Source organism: Podarcis pityusensis, assembly GCF_964106645.2.
Source record: "Podarcis pityusensis genome assembly, chromosome: 2".
NCBI classification, from domain to species: domain Eukaryota; kingdom Metazoa; phylum Chordata; class Lepidosauria; order Squamata; family Lacertidae; genus Podarcis; species Podarcis pityusensis.
The window spans coordinates 67,233,468-67,254,976 of record NC_138029.1 but is presented as its reverse complement, the minus strand read 5'-3'; the positions used below and the strand labels follow the sequence as shown (position 1 = coordinate 67,254,976).

At 41.0% G+C, this 21,509-nt stretch overlaps 2 protein-coding genes across 4 annotated transcripts; both read left to right on the top strand.

Annotated features, from left to right (window-relative positions):
- Positions 1–1,139: 1,139 nt before the first annotated feature.
- MED7 (mediator complex subunit 7) lies at positions 1,140–4,141 on the top strand. Of its 2 annotated transcripts, none has more exons than XM_080995505.1 (2): positions 1,140–1,285; positions 3,250–4,141. In XM_080995505.1, exon 2 carries the CDS (start codon positions 3,267–3,269, stop codon positions 3,957–3,959), a length of 693 nt encoding a protein of 230 aa, XP_080851631.1. In that variant the 5' UTR covers positions 1,140–1,285; positions 3,250–3,266; the 3' UTR covers positions 3,960–4,141. The 2 variants fall into 2 exon arrangements, with proteins under 2 accessions (XP_080851631.1, XP_080851632.1); XM_080995506.1 differs by having other exon boundaries at positions 1,189–1,318.
- A 4,450-nt stretch (positions 4,142–8,591) lies between these two features.
- On the top strand, positions 8,592–20,383 carry HAVCR2 (hepatitis A virus cellular receptor 2). 2 transcript variants are annotated; one of them, XM_080988935.1, is made up of 7 exons: positions 8,597–8,896; positions 12,275–12,637; positions 13,690–13,722; positions 14,392–14,465; positions 15,434–15,566; positions 17,422–17,461; positions 19,050–19,278. In XM_080988935.1, exons 1-7 carry the CDS (start codon positions 8,857–8,859, stop codon positions 19,141–19,143), a joined length of 777 nt encoding a protein of 258 aa, XP_080845061.1. In that variant the 5' UTR covers positions 8,597–8,856; the 3' UTR covers positions 19,144–19,278. The 2 variants fall into 2 exon arrangements, with proteins under 2 accessions (XP_080845060.1, XP_080845061.1); XM_080988934.1 differs by lacking the exon at positions 17,422–17,461 and having other exon boundaries at positions 8,592–8,896; positions 19,050–20,383.
- The last annotated feature ends 1,126 nt before the right edge of the window (positions 20,384–21,509 follow it).

The window sequence follows — 21,509 nt, the reverse complement described above, 5'->3', positions numbered from 1 at the left end:
AAAATCCTTTGACTCAATACACAACAGTTGGTTTATACATGATGTATCCAAATTCCAAGCTCCTTTGCATTGTGTTAGAAAGAGAATATTCTTACCTTCTATAGAAGGGATGGGGAATGTCCAGACCATGGGTCCGATGTGGCCCTATGGAGCCTGCCCACCTGGCCCCTGGGACATATTTGGCTCTGCCCTTGGGCTGCTTGAGCTTCTTATTAGGCTGGAGAAGTTTCCCTACTCCTGTTCTGTTTTGTTCCAAGGACTATTATGCAAAACCAGTGTGGACCAGTGGAAACCCGATAGCGCATGGGCCCCAGATATGTGAAAGCCCACAGACCCACTCTGGTGTTATGATCAGCAAAGGGAGCTCTTTTGGTGGGCATGGCAGAGAGCATTCTCTGTGGCAGTTTCAAAATTGTGAAATTCCCTCTCCACAGATTTCTGAAGCTTGTGTTGAAGACACACCTCTTTACCCTGAGCTTTGACAATTGCCAGGGTATTTTTGTGTCAGTGCTTACGAATACTCTGTACTGTATTGCCACTTTCCCCCTCCTTTTGCCAAAGGCAGCCATTTTGTGCTGGCACACACACAGAGCACTTCTATTTCAGGACCACCTTTATTTTTTTACCCCCAAAAGCATATATTAGAAGGCATTCTATTCATGAGATCGTAATTTGTTTTTAATTGTTTTAATTTAGTATTTTAAATTGATGTAGCCCACCCTGGGATCTCATAGTGACGGGAAAGTAAGAAATTGCAGAAGCAGCAGTATCAGCAATGTAAGACGTTTCCTACAGAAGACGAATGCTGTCTTTGGTTTTTGTGCTGCAGCGAAAACGTGCAGCGCCATCTAATCTCAGCTGTGGGACAAATGCTGGTGAATCACATTTTTGGCATGGTCTCCTCTGAGCTTCTCTTGCGATCTCACCCCTTCAATGATGAGACCAGAATCACAAAGTAACCAGGAAGTCCTGTACGTGGAAGAATGGCCAGTCTAGGAGGCTCCGCGTTCTAATATCTATGGCAAAGAGGATGGCGAAACCCCGTTGGATATCAAGAGCAGCCAATCAGAAAGCAACTCTTTCACTCCGCCCGCGGTTAAGTCTATGGCTGTTGCTCCCGCCCTCCGTCCCCTACCCACTGCCTTTGCCCCTGCCTGTCGTCCCGACGCGTAAGCCAATAGGGAGGCAGGAAGCCGGAAGTGGCTCTGTGCCGGTAGTTGCGGGGAGGGAAGAAGCGGAGGGAAGCGAAGCAGGAACGGAGGCGGCAGCTGCGAAGGGAGACCAGGTGAGTTGCGTCGATTTGTGCCTGCAGAACCAGGTAGGCCCAGGACTCCTAAAGTGGGGGGGAGATGTTGCGGGGGCGGCGGGGTTCATTTTGATTTTGAACCGCCATTTGCCCGCCGTTTCAAAAGCTCTTGTCTGCCCCTCTCTCTAAAAATGTTCGCCCACCTGGTTCGTTTCGCCACAGGGTGAGAATCTAAACTTGAGCTGGAAGGGATCTTCAGAAGATACTTTTTTTCCCTTTCACGACAGTGAAAACGCACTAAGGTCGACTTAGCCGCCCATATTACACTTAAAAAATGCATTATATTAAAAATACGTTATATAAAAAATACATTAAATCCTTACAGTCCAGAGAAGTCGAGTCGGGTTATCTTTAGGCGCCAGGCGAAAACATTCCTCTCCTTCCAGGCCTTTGGCTAATAAAAATATGGGCGTTCAAATTTTGTGTGTGTGATTCTGATGTTTGTTACGATGTTACATATTTTTGTCGTCATTTTATTTGTATGCTGCCTTTCCATGGTTGAAACCATGCTCAAGGCGGCTTACAGCAAGAAAAGGTGTACATCAGGCATCCCCAAACTCGGTCCTCCAGCTGTTCTGGCACTACAATTTCCATCATCCCTGACCACTGGCCCTGTTCGCTAGGGAAGGTGGGAGTTGTAGTCCCAAAACAGCTGGAGGGCTGAGTTTGGGGATGCCTGGTGTACATAATCGCAAACATAGTGGAAGTAGCTGTAAATAAATTAAAACATATCAAAAAGACCACAACCAAAGAACAATTTCTGCATTAAGTCATGAAATATTTAAATGTGCAAAAAATTATATTAACCAAAGCCCCTAAAAATTAGCCCAACACAATGGTCTGTTCAGAAACCTCAGCTTTTGTAGGTGCAGTCAGACAGGGCTCCACCCTCTCAGGCCAGGAAGGAAGGGAACAGCTCTTCCAGAACTCACAGCCAAGATTTGTTTTTATACCATAAACTGCTTTGTAGTACTTGGATGAAGTATATCAATTTAATAAATAATAATAGTAGTGTTTGTTACTGGGAGGAATTATTTTGGATCAGGAAAAAGTAAGTGAGGTGACCGTGTGTTGCTCCCTGATCCGTGAGTTGGAAACCATGCTATTTAAATATTTACCTGGGAGTAAATCCCATTAAGTCCCATATATCTTTAGGCACCAAGCAAAACCTTTCCTCTTTAAAGAAGCCTTTGGCTTCTGTCTGTGGCCTCTTAGCATGGGGTGGGGCTATAATGTATTTTTAATGTAATATTTTAATGTATTTTTGTTTCGTTTTAATGTCACTTTGTGGGCTTTTGTTTTGAGTTGTCTTTGGCAAGAAAAAGTGACTGATAAGTTTACTAAATAAATAATAATACTTCTGAGTAAGTGTGTATGTAAGATTGCACTCTAAATTCACAGCACGGTTGCAAAATACATGGATTTATGTAATGCAAGCTGTGGTGTCCATGTAATTTAAGGTGCTTTCTGAAATGAGTTCTGTTTCTGAAATATTGTTGAATAGTTGCCTTGTTAAATGTAGCACAAATTACCATTTCTGTCAATATTTCATTTTATTTTAAATTCTCAGTAATGTTTGTTGTGAAACATTCAAAGGAGCCCAACTAAGTAGCTCAGGCTTCCTCAACCTCGGCCCTCCAGATGTTTTTGGCTTACAACTCCTATGATTCCAGGCTAGCAGAACCAGTGGTCAGGGATGATGGGAATTGCAGTCTCCAAACATCTGGAGGGCCGAGGTTGAGGAAGCCTGAAGTAGCTAGTAAATATTTTTCTTAGTAAATTTTCTCCCATAGCAGGCCTAAAAGGAAAAGAAAAAATTAAACAAACCATTCTCTTCTAGTTTATAAATACTTTTCTCTCTAATTACTGGTATTAAAATATAGTAGGGTTGTTGGTTTTTTTGCTCTAAAACTAACATTCTAAATAATTGTTCATTATTTTAGTGATTTGATCTTCCACAATGGGTGAACCTCAGCAAGTGAGTGCCCTCCCTGCACCTCCAATGCAATATATTAAAGAATATACAGATGAAAATATCCGTAAAGGTATCACCCCGAAGCCACCGCCACCAATTAAAGATAGCTACATGATGTTTGGAAACCAGTTTCAGTGTGATGAACTAATTATTCGACCATTGGAAAGCCAAGGCATTGAGCGATTACATCCCATGCAGTTTGACCATAAGAAAGAACTGAGGAAACTCAACATGTCTATCCTGATCAACTTCTTGGACCTTTTGGATATATTGATAAGGAGTCCAGGCAGCATAAAACGAGAGGAGAAACTGGAAGACTTAAAACTGCTTTTTGTTCATGTGCATCATCTTATAAATGAATATCGACCCCACCAAGCCAGAGAGACATTGAGAGTCATGATGGAAGTGCAGAAACGTCAGCGTTTGGAAACTGCAGAGAGGTTCCAGAAGCATTTAGAACGAGTTGTTGAAATGATCCAGAACTGCTTGGCCTCTCTGCCAGATGACTTACCTCACTCAGATGGAGGGATGAGGATAAAAACTGAGCCTTTGGACCATGAAGACAGTCTCAGTTGCATTGGACAGAATGACCAGCAGAGAGCAAGCTCTAACCTCAAGAAGGATCAGGTTTTGGATAAAGATGCAAACATGTGTAGCATAATTGATGAAATGACATAAAGACTCTTTGGAGACTTATTTTGAGTTAATGAAAGTTATTGGGAGTGAAAATGAAACTGATGCTGAAGAGTTCAGTAGAGTTTGAGATTTTCTTCTATGCTGCCTTTTGATAGTGATACTTAATGAGCAATCATGAAACATGGTCTGTAAGAGACAATAAACTCTGATTTATTTTTATAGTATTTCAGTGTGCACTATGTTTTTGTCTACTTGGCTTTAAATAAAAGTAAAACCGATAGATGGCTTTATTCTGGAAAGCATCACTTTTGTCATTTATTACTGCCTAGATTCCGCTGATAACTCATTTCCTGATTGTGTGGGGAAAATTCTGTACTCTGGTGGTTCTTTGTTTCAGTCAGAGTAAAAGACTGAATATTGCTAGACTGCTGCAAACAATGTTATGCCATATATAAGCAAAAAGGCATCCAAGAATTTCCTTTCTGAATTTTAGTTCATGAATCGAAGTAACTGCTTTTGGTTTAACACAACCTTTTTTAAAAACACACACACACACGAATAAATACCTAAATGTTTCCTGTCTGTTGAGATGAATGTACTTCTAAAAATACTTCTGTTTGTCACTAAATGTTGCATCGTGCATGATGGGCCCTACGATCATGACACAAGATTCCATTATAGTGCTGTTCCAGTGGGTCCCCCAATACACTAGAGCAGCAGTGCTGATAAAAGCAGCAGTAGGTCAAGAGGTTTTTTGTTTTTAGAATATTGGATAGTTCAGTGCTGCCATGGATACAATTCAGGAAAGATAAGAGTGGAGGTGGAAACTTAGAAGTAGAACCACCAGCCCAAAATGGATAGCAACCCAATGTTGGTACTGCAGGGAGGGGGGGTTCTGCATGAAAATCAGCACCTAGAGTCCCACTTCCACACAATGGCTACTGGCTCTCCTGCCAATGGACTTCCTATGTATTTTCCCCTCTTTAAATTAGATTCTTTGGATCAATGTGTTCTAATTTGAATCCTCATGATTTTATGAAACATTGTTTCTTTGCCTCAGGAATGAAACAGGAGTGTGCATGTATTAAACATTTCTACTAACTTCACTGTGTATGGCAGGTTTTTTTTAGTTGTCATTCTTGTGACATTAAGGGTTCAATCATACTTGCAGTGTTTTTCCTGTGAGTTGGCAAAAGAGGGCAGCACCTAACTTGAAAATTATGATTATTTTCCTCATAAGTACAATATTATTCTACCCCCTTTTTTTTAAAAAAATGAAGAAATATCTTAGTTGTGATTTTGCCACGGCATGCTATGTTGCTGCCTTCATAAAGAATGTATTTAGTCATATCATGCATTAGGGACATGAGTAAACTAGTAGTTCTCTTCCTTTTCTTCAGGAAACAGCTGAAAAGCATGGTCATTCTTAGAATGTCTTTTACAGTGGTACCTCGGGTTAAGTACTTAATTTGTTCCAGAGGTCCGTACTTAACCTGAAACTGTTCGTAACCTGAAGCACCACTTTAGCTAATGGGGCCTCCTGCTGCTGCCGTGCCGCCAGAGCACAATTTCTGTTCTCATCCTGAAGCAAAGTTCTTAACCCGAGGTACTATTTCTGGGTTAGCTGAGTCTGTAACCTGAAGCATATGTAACCTGAAGCATATGTAACCGGAGGTACCACTGTATATCTGTTGAATGTAATGATCCTTCCTAGATGGTCCCTGGTGTTCAGAGTTGTGTGCTTGATGCTAATATTGCAGTGCACTTTTAGTGATGCCCGGCCATAGCAAATGAGATGAAATAATTTAAGTAGATCTAGATTTATTTGTAGAGATAGTTCTCTACAAATTTCTGTTCTTATCCTGAAGGAAAGCTCTTAACCCAAGGTACTATTTCTGGGTTAGCGGAGTCTGTAACCTGAAGCGACTGTAAGCCAAGGTACCACTGTACTAAGTGTCTCCCGGAGATAGTTTCTTGGCCAACAATTGCTTTTGCCAGTGGGTAGAGGGCCTGGTGACAAATTCTGTGCTTCTTCACACTCGTCCTGACACAGTTGCTTCACACTCACTGCATTCTGGGATCGAAAACCATGACTATAACTGTAGGAAATTAAAGAAAACCCCTTCCGTGTGATTAGGAGATGACGATTTTGAAAACTAACTAAATAAAACAAATTAACATGCATAGTTTTCATGTCTCCCCTCAAGGCAGGGGAGGCCAGTTAGCTTGGGGGAGACTGCATCCCCAGTCAACTTCCTGCATGCCTGCTGTTAAACAGGCTCTTCATAAGCTCCTGAGAAAGTGGGAACATTTAAAAGGACTCCTTTTCTATATATATAAAAAGGAACAAAATAAAGTGATGATGGAGCATTAGCTTCAAAGCCACTGGTCTGGACCACAGTTAGCTGAACTGCCATGCCTCCTTTGTCCACCATCTCTGGGTGTTATTGTTTTGTATTTAATTCCCACACACCCATGTGGCCTTAGGACAGGTATCAACCAAATTAAAAGCAAAATTATAGAAGGAAGAGCTATGAATCTTGGCTAAGAGTGAGATAAGTGGGAATCCAAAAACTAAGAGGGCCATGGGTTCCTCAACCCAGTGTCCTATGTGATATATTTGCACTTTGGAATGAAGGGCAAAATACAAATTTAAAACAAACAAATAAAATGTATTTAATCAGTAAATAAATAATTATGTATGTCTTGGCTAGGGAAAATGTCAAGGGTTGAATCAGCATGAATATAAACACCAGTCTATTCTTGAAATCAGCAATGGACAGGTTCCTTTTTTCTGTTTCATACAGGATGTGGTTTCAGCAGGCTCAAAAAGCTAGACTGAAACAGACAGCAATGGTACAGGGCTGTTTTGCGAGGGCTGGCTTGTGACTGTCCACACTAGGTTTGTGCACTGGGTATGGGTTAAACTTTTTATTGGGTTGAAGGAATAATGAGATGAATTGCTATTTTCTTACAAAGTAAGATAGGGACACAGGTGGCGCTGTGGGTTAAACCACAGAGTCTAGGACTTGCTGATCAGAAGGTCGGCGGTTCGAATCCCTGCGACGGGGTGAGCTCCCATTGCTCGGTCCCTGCTGCCAACCTAGCAGTTTGAAAGCACGTCAAAGTGCAAGTAGGTACCACTCTGGCGGGAAGGTAAACAGCGTTTCCGTGCACTGGTAGTTCGGAAGCTGTACACCGGCTCCCGTGGCCAATAAAGCAAGATGAGCGCCGCAACCCCAGAGTTGGCCACGACTGGACCTAATGGTCAGGGGTCCCTTTACCTTTACAAAGTAAGATGCTACTTTTTCGTTTCTCCTTGGTTAAGAAAAGCAATTATTATGCTGAAATTACCAATATATTATTCAGTACATTGCATTCATTATTTATTGAATATATGGATTTTAACAGGGGCTGTCTCCTGGGGGGTTGGGGAGGGATCTATTGCTGGTGGCATTGCTATAAACAATTTATATTAATCTGAAACTAAATCATTAGTGCATTGTTGTGCACTAATAAAAATTGGTGGTGCTGTTTAGCTGAGAAAAGCATATCTTCATTAGCTATCCTCTCAATATTGTCTGAATTGAGTGCAGTATTTATTTATGGTTGTTCATGCAAACCCCAGTAGTCAGTCAAAATAAGGCTTTGGAGTTCTTTAAGGCATTCACCATGTTCAGAAATCAACATTTATTGTGCATTGGATTTTATTGTGCACATGCACTAAAGTGCCACGACTTTGGTTGCTAGTAGTGACCAAAATTAAATCCCATTGATTTCAATGGGACTTATATTAAAATAATGACTAACTTGCCTCATTTAAGTGATTGGAACTTAAGCTCAATTAACTTAGCCTGGAGCCAACTCCATGGGTGGTGTTCAACTTTTACTTAGAGGAGACCTTATTGAAATTAATCAACACGACTAAGTTAGTTCCATTCATTTAAATGGCTCTACTCTGAATAAAATTTAGTTGAATACCACCTAGTGGGTGTCATAAAATCCACAAATAATACCCTCTGGGGGTGCAGTTTTTCTGAATTTTATCATTTGAAGTTGATGCAGCTGCATGTATTATAAAACTCAAGATGTTGGCAAGATTAAGGCACAAAATAGTCAACAGCAGACAGCTGCTCACAGTGGTGCTTACCTGACCTTCAAACAGTAGTGTCACTGCTGCTTAACACAAGGAGGTTAGTGCAATGCAAACACACCGGCAGACCCAATCTGGTGCTTCTGCTGGAGCATTTGAACTGCACTGACCTCACCCACTCCTTCCCAGTAATCAGTGATTCAGCTCTCCAGATAAGCACTGCCACACCACCATGTCCTCCACCCCTGGAAATGGGGAGGGAGGCTTGGTTGCTTCTCTTTCTCTTTAAAGACACAGTGAATGTGCATGCGCTAGATTAATTCTAATCTATTAGTTGCTTTAGCAAGCCATTAATTTGAACAACATCAAGACCCTGTAATAGTTGAATCCTAGCCTGAATGCTAATTCCCTGTCTACACATAACTTTCCAGCCACACTTTGCAATAAAAAAGATGGTGTAGAACAGTATAATGAGAAAGCCTTTATCTTCACATTTAAATCTTATAGGCAATTTCTGAAGATTATGGGAGTACTGTACAGAACAAATCCCATCCTCTGATGTCCTGAGCAAAGCATTTTGTCATTGCTGTGGAAGTCTGTTGCCTTTTAACCAAGATGTCCACAGTATTTACCAAACACCAGCATTGGGTGGCCCAGTGAGATGTGAACTAACCACAGGGTGGGGGAAAGAAAGAAAGCCTGCTACTGAGTGCTGTGACTTAGGTCACACATGATGTAGATCAGAAATTAGAGAAGTCAGAAGCTTGGTTGTGAAATGAGCATTCTGTTAAATCTCCGCTTGCAGTAGGAACAAAGCCACCCTCTGCTGCCATCTAAGCCTACACCATGTTTCCCCTGGAACGAATTCTGTTGGTGGTGTTTACAGGTAATCAAACATTAACAAAATTATAAATTGTGGAGTTGCACTTCTGGGAAATCATTGTTTTAGACTTGTACAGTGTAATTGTTCAGTATGTAAATATTTAATTCTCTTTAATTCAAGACCAGACATCTGGCAAATGATTGTGATTTCTAACATTTTAAGGCTGTAATACCAGATATATACCTAAATTGACTTGTCTCTGAGTAAACATGCTTAGGGATGAAGATGCAGGAATGAGAGAAAGTTAACATGCTGCTGTTGTTTGCATATGGTATATGATTTCAAGAGCTTAGGCACTAATACTACGTTCTTTTCCTAACAGTCAGCATCAACCATGTGACATATTAAGATGTTATTGAGGCTGACTACATGTAATGCATGTTCACCTAACTGGAACAGATCCTTGTGATAACCATGTGAAAACTATAAACCTCACATGCACCCTAGGTTTCCAGAACACCTGGTTCTGTGCTACAATATGCTATGATATCCCCGCACAGTATCAATTTGTATGATTTGAAACACGGGGGTCTACTCAACAGCGTCAGCAAGAGCTGTGAGGATATGAGTCACATGCTATCAGCATACAGACTTCAGCATTTGAAAGAAAATATATTCTGTTCCTGTGAAATCTGACCACAGTCCTTAACCGCCAAGGGGCTTCCCACCAGCGCAAATGCTCTTTTGTTTCTGGTAGAGAACATATTTTTCTTTTCTTTTTCTCACACTAAAGCTAAATGTGATGGGAGAAATCATGCCTCATTTAGTCCCAAACAATCCTTTCCACATCTGGTTCAATATTTCCTACTTTTATCATTCAGTCTGGTTCAGCAGCAAGTCAATTTCTATGCTTGTTCTTCATATAACAAAATGTTGAAAATGTTTGTTCACAGTGATATGTGGAACAAAAGGGAACTAGATGTCTCAAAGCTTTTTCACTTAACGTCTTATAATCAGCAAAAACCTTCACCCAGAATTGGTCCAGTCTACATTCTTTTAAAAATGATTTCAATGAACCATCACAAGTCACATCAACAGGTACATCTTCCTCTTCTGCAGATAGTTGTACATCACCACATTCAAAAGGATTCCTTACACATGAGTGCTCAGGATTTTATGCAGGGAAGTAATATCTGATGCTGGTCGCTAATCACGCATGTGCTCAGGGATGTAATGTTTTACTTATGGCATCAATTCTATGTCACTGGCCCGCAGAAATGTCTCCAGTGTTGGGATATTAGTGAGGCTACCACCTTATACTCAGCTTGCCCATAATCATTATTTTTAAATCACTGCTGCAGTCTTATCTTCAACATAAAAAAATATTCACATCACCTTGAAGGCTTGTGTTGAGAGTGCTGAAGTATGTGAAAATGTCTGCTAAGTAGGCTACCATACACAACCACAGAAAGTTGTTCAACTGATCACATGAAATTTTGTATCTGTCAGAAAAACTATTGAGTCAGACCACTGATCCATTTGGCTCAGTATTATTTCTACAGTGACTGGCAGTAGCTCTCCAGGTTGTCTGATAAGGATCTCTGCCGGTCCTACCCAGAGGTGCCAGGGCATGCGCAAAGCAGGTGCTCTACCCTGAGCTATTGCTTATCCCCAGACAGTAGGAAAAGTTCTCCATTGCTACACTGCAACTGAATTTTAAAAAAGGAACTGTGTATAGAACTTGCAAGTACTCTATATGCAGAAGGCTTTTTATATGCTATTCCTTACTTGTAATCTGAGATGGTGCATTTTAGCAAAACTTTGTAGCATAAGGTTCTGCAATCTGAGGGATCTTGCATCTTCAAGACATAGGTGAAGGCTTGGTCAGGGCTTGATAAAGTATTGGTGAAGACTGAGTAGAAAACAGATGGAATTTTGTAATTTTGGTGGTGGTAGTAGTAATAGCAGCAGTAGTAGTAATTTATAATACAGTCCTTCTGTGCCCATTTCATCCCTGGCTGAAATAGATTAATTAGTTAAATACAGTACTTATTTGGAGTGAGGTTTTTATTCTTGCTTATTACCCAATAGAAACAACCAACTTTTTAATTTATTTGGTTTCTGCCCTACATCTGTTTCCTCCCACTCCCAAATGTAGCCACATAGCCACTCAGCCTCCCAAATGTAGCCACTCAGAAAACAAGAAAACAAAATGCTATTTTGTTGCAATATATATATATATATATATATATATATATATATATATAGTGGCAATTTGCTTAGCTATTTTCCCTGTTGGACTTCCAAACCGAGACATTAATCCCAAAGTCAAAGGCAAGATTCACTGAAAACCCTACCCACAAGCAGTGGGAGAGTCCTCTAAACTTGATAGACCTTGGAAGAAATTAGAACTTATTTTTAGTTAAAAGTAGAGAGCAAGGGGAAGGGGGAAGGGAACCCTTACTTAAAAAAAAAAATGATAGGCATGTCAATCCGCCCCGTGGAGCAAACCATTTGCTCTCCTCTCCCCTGCCCCCTCCAGTCGCAAAAGCCCTAAGAAACTGTGTCAGAGGTTTTTGCTCAATCCCAGCTCACTTGGCACCCAGCAACTCTTTCACAAGTTTTTCCCTGGCCAGCAAGCAGGCACTGGTCATGAGCAGAGGCGGGATGATCCGTGGAAGGCTTTCATCATGCAAATAACAAGATAAGCAAGTCCCCTGGGTGTGTTCCGTGGACCCTCAGGGGTCCCCGGACCCCTATTTGGGAACCACTGCTCTAAACTGATTGGTTTAATAAGAATATCTATCAGTTATTTTTTGTTGCTTGCTAAAGAATTTACCAAACATTTCAGAAACTTCCACTGAAGTGCATAAGTGATGAGTGCTATTGAAAAATTAGCATTTACAAGTTGCATCCAATGGTATTCCTCTGCTGGTGGAAAGCTCTTTGATCCAGCAAAGGTTTCTCAGCAGAACAGGGAGCCTATAACTCACCCTCTTCCCTGCAACCCCACCATCTTCCACAATGTTCCAAAGGTCCCCCATTCAAAAATCACATTCCTTCTCCATTCTTCTATGGTTCTATTAGCTCAGAGAGCTTTCTGATATTGAATGGACTCCATTGGATACAGCCCTATGAATCCGCCCCCCCATAAATGACTACACATTTTGTCATGGAGAAATATACTTCATGTTTGAGCACCCATATTATTGTTCAGCATAGTTTGGGTGTGTTTGCTCTTCATTTTCTTGGCTTCAACTCAAGAGACTGAGCCGAGGTGTTGGAATATATGCCTGGGAAGAATATTTTCAAATTACAAAGTCAGCATAATATTAGGCTTTAGGAAAGTTGCTGAGATGGAAATCTTTTTACAAATACAGTGTTGTTCCCACAGTTTGTCATAATTCCATTCTTTTTTTCTTTCCTTTTTTGTAACTGTAGTGTCTTCCCCTACATGCTTGTTGACATCAGTTTCTGCGTCTACAATACAGGGAAAAGTGGGCCAGAACATCACTTTACCCTGTCATTATTCTACTGTGGAAAATGGGATCAGAACCATATGCTGGGGGCGAGGAAGTTGCCCTCTATCTTGGTGTTCCAGTCAAATTTTCCATACCAACGAATGGAAATCAATATATAAGAAGGATAGCAAGTATTATCTACTGGGAGATGTTCATCAAGGAGATGTGTCTCTGACAATTGTGAACGTAACAGAAGAAGATTCGGGAACATACTGTTGTCGTGTGGACATAAGTGGCTGGTTCAACGATCTGAAACATAACATTGAAGTTGTGATTGAGAAAGGTGAGCAGAATGCTTCCACCAGGCATATGCCAGTTTGTCACTACCTAAGATAATATTTGTAGCATATTTTTTAAGTTTGGCAAAATGTTAAAGGGTCTTGAAAAAACTTTTTACAAAAAATGTAGAGCTTCTGTTATGAAGGCTAGCAATCCCAATAAATCATATGTCTATTCCCCCCGCCAAACATGGGAAGCATCAAAAAAATGATTATGCATATTTGCAGAGGATGGGTATCAATAGCTAAATAGAAATCGATGGGCTTTTGGTTTACTGCAGCAAAGCAGTTCTTTTGTCATTATGCCCTTAAATCCTTCATAAATACCCAATAATCACATTTCCTTCACACACAATATACATCTGTATTTACACTCACAACTAAAGGGAGGGAGGAAGAGAGGGTTTCTGCTGTTATATTCTCATATTCTTAGAAATAGTCCAAGACTTCAATCCAACAAGTTGATGGCTCAGATTTTCAGGCCATATGACATGCTGAAATATAAAAGGTGCAGCAGGAATTTGGTTCATGATCAGAGGACTTGGTCATAGCTGACCTCTGCTGGAATGAAAAGTAAAACTAAAAATGAGACAGCAGTTGATCTCCTGCTAAAAGGAAGAGACCACTGGGCAAGTCCAAAGTATATGTGTGAATGCAACTTCTGCACAGCCATCCATAGTTTGGTAAACCTCAATGACCAGTAGATGTTCACACGATTCTTTATTATATCAGCTTCAGGCACAAGTCCAAAAAGTACTAAATATATTCCATTGTATCTAATGCTTTTGGGGCTTGTACCCAAAGCTAATATAGCAGTAGTATGGAACCTTAAGCCTGCAAACTAAATAGACCTGCCAGGTCCTGTCAAATGGTCTGTGAGACAATTTCTTCCAAACAGGACACACCTGTAAGAACTTTGGCCGTTGGAAAGTTGGACAGGTACAAATCAGGTAGTTGAGCTCAAAGAGGTTCACCACCCCTGTAACATAGCAAAGACTTACATTTTTGCTGAATATGGTATGGTGCAACTGACTTGTCTATTCTTTTTCTTAATCAGGGAACTGGAGTCCAACTTCAGCTAGAGTACCAGGTATGCGTATATAAATGGATTGTGAATTTGTTAGTCTCCATTGGTTAGTCTCAAGTCTAGTGAAGCATGGAGTGAAATGAAATGAAGTGTTGACTGTAACTCTGAAAGAAAAGAAGAAAGAATAAATTAGAAGAAATAGTGAGTGTGCTTAACTCCCATTTTAAACTGACAAAACTAGGTTTTCTTATCTATGCATATAACATGGGACTCCTCATCCAGAAGCATCCATTTATGTATTCAAAGACAAAGACAGCTATAATTATAATTATTTATTTGTACCCCACCCATCTAGTGGCTCCCAATAGAATATTAAAAATACAATAAAACATCAAACATGAAAAACTTCCCTAAACAGGGCTGCCTTCAGATGTCTTCTAAAAGTCAGATAGTTGTTTATTTCCTTGACATCTGACTGGAGGGCATTCCACAGGCTGGGCACCACTGCCGAGAAGGCGCTCTGCCTGGTTCCCTGTAACCTCGCTTCTCGCAGTGAAGAAACCGCCAGAAGGCCCTCGGCGCTGGACCTCAGTGTCCGAGCTGAACGATGGGGGTGGAGACTCTCCTTCAGGTATACTGGGCTGAGGCCATTTAGGGCTTTAAAGGTCAGCACCAACACTGTGAATCCAGGTTGTATGAATGAGTATGCCGCTTTATCTTTGCTTTGTCCAGCTACTATACACTTCACTGAAACTTACTTTGCTTTGGAACCAAGATGGATGTCCAGCACACAATCCCCACAGGATGTAAGTATCTGCATGGTCTCTTTGCAGATTGACGGAAATGTTACATAACTTATAGGTACAAAATGTCCTTCCAGAACTTATCTGTGTTAAATATTGTTCTTTCTTGTTATTGCTATCCATCATTTTTGGTGAGTGAACCCTAAATAAATGACTTCTTCTTTTCCTCTTACATGAAGCCTTTGGCAGATTCTCTTACTCTCCCCCATGCTCTACTCTATTAAGCTTAAGTATAACTAAATTTATATTCTTTCTTGTTTTATCTTGCCTCCATCCTCCACCTGCTGTCTTTCCCTGTGTTTGTTCTCAGATTGAAAGTGTCATTTTCTGCTTTGCAAAGTACTGTGCACATAGATGGATATATAAAACAGACATTTTTCCTTTATGATAATAATTTACCGTATTTCTCTGTGTATAACACGCCCCCGTGTATAAGATGCCTCAAATTTAAGAAAATGGGGGGAGCTTGCCCAGAGTTGTTGAGCTTTTTTTGGGGGGGGGGAATTGCATAACAAGCAGTGCAACTCAAAAAACCCACCAAATCACACACCCCATTGCCACCACTGCAGCAAATTGAAAGCAGTGCTTGCCGCAGCCACCAATGACCCACCCAAACGCCACTGACAACCTCCTGCTCCCGAAAACGACCAATCCCCCGTGCCAATTCTGCACTAACCATGTATAAGACGACCCCCTCCCCTCCAGTTTGGAGATCATTTGAAAAGAAAAAAACCCTCGTCTTATACATGGAAAAGTACTGTATCTCATCAGATTTCATGAGCACAAGCATAATTTTCAGTACTATAACACTCCTAGCAGATTAGCTCACCTCATCTAAATTACCCTATTAATTCCATTTCTGTATAAGTAACTTGTTTGAAAGGTAATCTGTTATAGCTGGACATAAGTGTTTGTATTGCACTTTTCAGTTTCTACTCAGTGAGGTCATTTCTGTATATATTTTTTGGCAGAATATTTCTGTACATTTTACCACACTAAAAAGAGAGAAAAGAAAAGAAGAACCTTCAAGGGCAGTCCTATATATTGGCACTGGAACATGTGCAGTAGTATTATTGCTCATTGTGGCAATGCTGACACTTAAGTGTAAGTATTCCTGTAGTTTTGCAGAATTTCGCTATATATTTTTCAACATTGGCAAATGAGGGAGGGAAGACAGAATCTCTCAGGGCTAGTGCTGGAAGAGATGCAGTATCATTATTAGTCAATATTTGTGGGACTAAAGGATTGTATTCAATGCAGCGCTATGTCAAGGTCCCAATGGTGTAAGGATCACCACTAGCACAATGGGTCTTTCTGCCTCCCCTCCTTTCATGCAGTGGCGTAGCATGGGTTTGCCAGCTCCCGGGATGGGGCAAGTATTGCACCTCCTGGTAGACTGGGTAGCTGGGGTGGGGACACGCACCAGGGGGGTGCTTGTGGAGGATGAACAGAGCCCGCCTTCAACAGGTTACTTGCCCGTTGCCTCTATCCACCTGCCCACTAGTCAGACTCGCCTGCCAGCAGGACTCCATGCCTGTTGTGGGAGCACAGTCAGGTGTGTGCCCAGGGCCATGGCCTCCCTGGCCCATGACACCACGCCTCTGCCCTCATGTGCCCTTTAAATCTGTTCTGGAGTATCCTACATCCCTTCGTTGGTTTGCACCAGCACAAGTACACATATAGAGAGTAGTTCTCATGGACGTATTTCAGAAATATTTGGACTGTTTGGCTTTGAGATATTGAGTTGTGCATGTGGTTATTATTTTGGCATTGTATATATTGTTAAGGTTTCATGTACAGTGGTACCTCGGTTTAAGAACAGCCCTGTTTACGAACTATTCAGTATAAGAACTCCGCAAAACCGGAATTAGTGTTCCGGTTTGTGAACTTTACCTCAGTCTACGAACAGAAGCCGAAAGGTGGAAGGGCACTGGTGGCGGGAGGCCTCATTAGGGAAAGTGCACCTCGGTTTAAGAACAGCTTTGGTTTAAGAATGGACTTCCGGAACAGATTAAGTTTGTAAACCGAGGTACCATGTATTATAAATTGTTGAAATGTTGGACATTATTGTTAATGAATTTTGTAAACTATGCACAGAGTTGCTAAATTTGTGGATTACAGCTCTCATCATCCCTGACTACTGGTCATGCTGACTGGGGCTCATGGGAGCTGAATTCCAGCAACATGTGGAAGACCACACGTTCTGCATTCCTGTCCTACTATAAAAACAAAGCTTTTCATGCCAACACTGCATGCAACACCTGTCAATTTACAACTTTCAATGCCTCTAGCATAGGAGCCAAATCCTAGGGGCTGAGGAGTCTTTGGCAACCCAGTTAAATATTTGAGGGGGCCGGGGGGCCCCAAAGTTGATGGGCATTGCTATTCAAATGGTATGTGTGTGCCACATCATGTGAGCAGCTATGTAGGGTGGGGCTTACTGACCTCCACAATATTTTATTCAAGTTGGCACATCTGGCTTTTAATAAGTCCAGTCCACTGATGTTATAGCAGCCACCAATCCTTGGTTTTTGTTGTTATTCACTAAAAGCATAGCATCTTTTACAAACAACCATATATAGTTAATAATTAACATTTTTTAATACCGATAAACACAAACTGTATTCATTGCCAATTACTGTAATTCATTATGCCAATACTGCGGAGTAGAGAAGAGAGACAATAGTCACCTTGCCATAGTAACCAGGTTGTCTATTGCCCTATTTTCATCAAAATGGATTTTGGAACAATGAAAGTGCAAACATATTCAGGTAATGCCTTACTAGCAAAATCAGGATGATTTACTTGCTGCATACAAATATGAAAATAGGACAGACTTTCTGGAGGGCAGTAATATCAGGAAGTACTGTTTGGTAGTTCCTCTATATTAATCTCACTCTTAATCTAATGAAAGCAACTGCCTTTTATATTATTTATGCTTTTTAAAAATATCCCACAGGGTATTTACACAAGAAGCAGAAGATGAGTAATTCTATAAGGTAATTACTATTCAAGTCTGTTTCTAGTTTAATGCTAAGAAGAGTAGATGCTATAGTAATTCTACAACTTGCAATTGTTCTGGTACAAAGTGAAGTAATATTACAGTTGGAGAGTTCAGCACGAGTGCTACATATTCACATTCATTGGAAATATATAGGTAACACCATGGGTTATATTAGGATGTTTATAGGCCTGGATTTAAAGCATGCAAATACTTCCATGTGTGTCAAACAGCAGCACCCCCAAGGCCACATGGGGCTAGTTATGAGAAGCAGACAGAAGGGTAGGCCTGAATACCAATTTTCAAAATGAGGGGAATTTCAAAAGCAGATTATGAAATGAAGTAATGGTCTGCTGTTTAAAGAAAAGGTAAAAAAAAGAAAACCCGAAACACCCCACTGGGTATATTGAGTTATTTCTGGTGACCATTTCTATCTTTCAGTACATCCTTGAGAACAATGCTATGGCATTTGCAGAGTAATTATTTTAGGGAGAGGGAGAATGGTGTTGCCACAAAACTGGTGGTGGCTGCAGCAAAACACAAAGCTGTGGATATGTTTTGTCCCCCAGATTTTAAAATTCGAGCCACGAATTCTCACTTGGTAACTTTCAGTTCAGCACTAGAAAACATATGACCGTAATTTGTCCATTTTGTTTGGTCCTGAGTTATTTCTAGAGATGTTGATAAGGTACAATTTTGATGGTTTCAGAAAACAAGTCTTCCTCAGGTTATCCTTAATTGGGCCCAGATTGTTTCAGTTTATGTATGATTTGTAATGGGATTATTACATCGGAGAGGGACACTTCTTCCGAATTTTTTTTAAAGCAAGGAGCTGGCAGGGAGGTGACATAGACCCCTGGATGCTGCAGCGCATGTTCATAACAGCATCAAGATGCCTCACAGCAAACTTAGGGGAGCCAAAGCCATTCTGAGTAAAGGTATTACATGTCACCAAGACAGTACCCCTAGCTTGGAGAAGAATCAGAAAGGAACTAAAGCCTGAAAGGAAGTGATCTACTTTATCAACGAATAGTTACTAAAAAAGAAGGAAGTGAGGAAGAACTGGCTGTCTTTCTTTCTATCATGGTCTCCCCCTCACGGGGTCAGGTAGCTTATTGCAAGTGTTGTTGCTTTACTCGCAGAAATAAAAACGTTAAAATCAATGAAAGCAGTACAAACAACAACACAACAAAAATATTTAAAAGGCCAAATTAAAAAGAGGTGTCTTGATACCTTTTCTAAAAACAAGGAAAAGGGGCCAATCGTAACTCTGAGGGGAGCACGTTCTAGAATATGATAGCGATAAGGAGAAAGAGCTCTTGTGCGTGACTGTCAAGTGGGCCTCTGCAGATGGCAGTATCCTCAAAAGGGCCCCTCCTGCAAGAACTAAATAGCTGAACAGCTTCATAACAATACACGGGAGCCAGGTCCTAGGTCAGAATAACCTAGCGGGTAGACTCCAAAAACTGGGGAATACTAAGATTTGTTGAATGATCAAACTTGTTACTTTAACAATAGTATATTTGCTATGACTTCACATATTTCATTTAGCCCAAACGTGATTTATATTTGTTTGCTCTTTCCAGTCAGGTGGCAATCTCAAGCTCAGCCACTGGAGGAATTCGACATGTTATGGAGACTGGTGTCCGTGCACCAGAAAATATTTATGAGATGGATTAGAATAAGAATAATATACACAGTTTGGATTGTGTTGACAACTACACCAAGAAGTGTTACTCGGAGCAGACTGGCTATCAAAAAGATATCAGTAAAACAACGAGTATGTCCAGATTCACTGGTGACCAGACATTTTGGGGAGAACTTCACATGTTTTTCTACAGCGTGAGACACTGCAACTTTATTACAGTACATATGCATACCACTGTGCTTTGATATGTGTTTCCCTCTAGTATGCTGTGTAAGAGAAACAGACCAGAATTGGAAGCCTGACTCTGTGCCATAACCCAGCCTTTCCCACCCTGATGTCCCCTAGATGGTTTGACCTACAACTCCCATCAGCCCAGACAGCGTGGCCAGTGGTTAGGGATGATGAAATTTGCCATGCAAAATATCTGGAGGGCATCAAGTTGGAAAAGGATGCCATAACCAGTTTCTCCTTCTGAAGAACCACGCCACAGTCGCCTACTGTCTGTTTAATTGGCCATCCATCACTTAAAGGCACAGATACAACTTCTTAGTCTTCTATGTATATCATGCAAGTGAGGTTCTCTCAATTAAAAGAAGGACAACAAGCAGCCATGTGACTGCTGCTGAAAACTTTACTACATGGAATCTTTCCCCACATGATGGACCAGTTTTCCAGTCCTTGGGGTCAAGTACTGGGATAACATCTTTCATTGGGTATTCTGATTGAAATCAGAGGGTTGGCAATGCAATTCACATGGTCATAGTCTTGGCTGATATCCCTGAGTACAGTCACAGCCTCCATAAGATTGATATAATCTGTTGTATTGTACCACCACAAGCTGTAATTAGTAAGTTTCCTTTCCCCCTTAATTATTGATCTGCTTACATCGTTATGTGTGCTCCTCCTTTTCGTTGCCCATAATTTTTAAACTTTCTTGCAAAATAAAACTTTAGCTTTTTTATAAAAAAGGGGGGGAATGAAACAAGAGGGACAACTCAGATATACAACTTAATACAGATTAGTCATTTATTGTTATCTGCAGATCAGAGGGAAAACTATGTTCTAATTTTTCCAGTGGCTCACTAGAGGGCACTCAAAGTACTACTTTGATATATCAGTTTGAGTTTTATATTCCACACGAGCTTTCCATTTCCTGGAGACCAGGAGTTTTCAGATTTTACTATTATGTGTCCTTTACTATGTGTGTCCTTCTAAATCACACACACACAAACATGGCAAAACCCTGAAAATAAATAAAGATTATTTCCTGTCTTTTGTTGATTAGCAGTTTTATTTGGGAATTCCCAATTTGTGAATTGACTCTCTTCAACCATAGGTGGTATCATGTAAGACACTGGCCAACACTGCATTGCCCACATGGTATCTGGACTATTATGCTGATGGAAGAAATAACTTGGTACCACAGATTTATTAATGAAAAAGCAAAGACAGATAAAATTCAATGCATAGAGTGGTAACTTATTTCTTATATTAACACCCATCGTTTACATCAGGAACCTTCATCAGCCACACCGGAAAAATGGAAATTATAATAACATATTTTTGCAACACAGTCAGGATCATTGTTTAATGTTAATGACTATATATATAATAACAATAATTTATTACTTATACCCCGCCCATCTGGCCGGGCCTCCCCAGCCACTCTGGGCGGCTTCCAACAGAACATTAAAAACATAATAAACATCAAACATGAAAAACTTTCCTAAACAGGGCTGCTTCAGATGTCTTCTAAAAGTCAGATACTGTAGTTGTTTATTTCCTCGACATCTGATGGAAGGGCGTTCTACAGGGTGGGCACCACTACTGAGAAGGCCCTCTGCCTGATTCCCTGTAACCTCACATCTCGCAGTGAGGGAACCGCCAGAAGGACCTCAGAGCTGGACCTCAGTGTCTGGGCAGAAGGATGAGGGTGGAGATGCTCCTTCAGGTATACTGGGCTGAGGCCCTTTAGGGCTTAAAAGGTCAGCACCAACACTTTGAATTGTACTCGGAAACGTACTGGGAGCCAATGTAGGTCTTTCAGAACCGGTGTTATATGGTCTTGGTGGCCACTCCCAGTCACCAGTCTAGCTGCCACATTCTGGATTAACTGTAGTTTCTGGGTCACCTTCAAAGGTAGCCCCATGTAGAGCGCATTGCAGTAGTCCAAGTGGAAGATAACTAGAGCATGTACTACACTGGTGAGACAGTCTGCGGGCAGGCAGGGTCTCAGCCTGCATACCACATGGAGCTGGTAGACAGCTGTCTGGGACACATAATTGATCCTCCATGGACAGCTTTGAGTCCAAAATGACTTCCAGCCTGTACACCTGATACTTCAGGGGCACAATTACCCCATTCAGGACCAGGTCGTCCTCCACACCTGCCTGCCCCC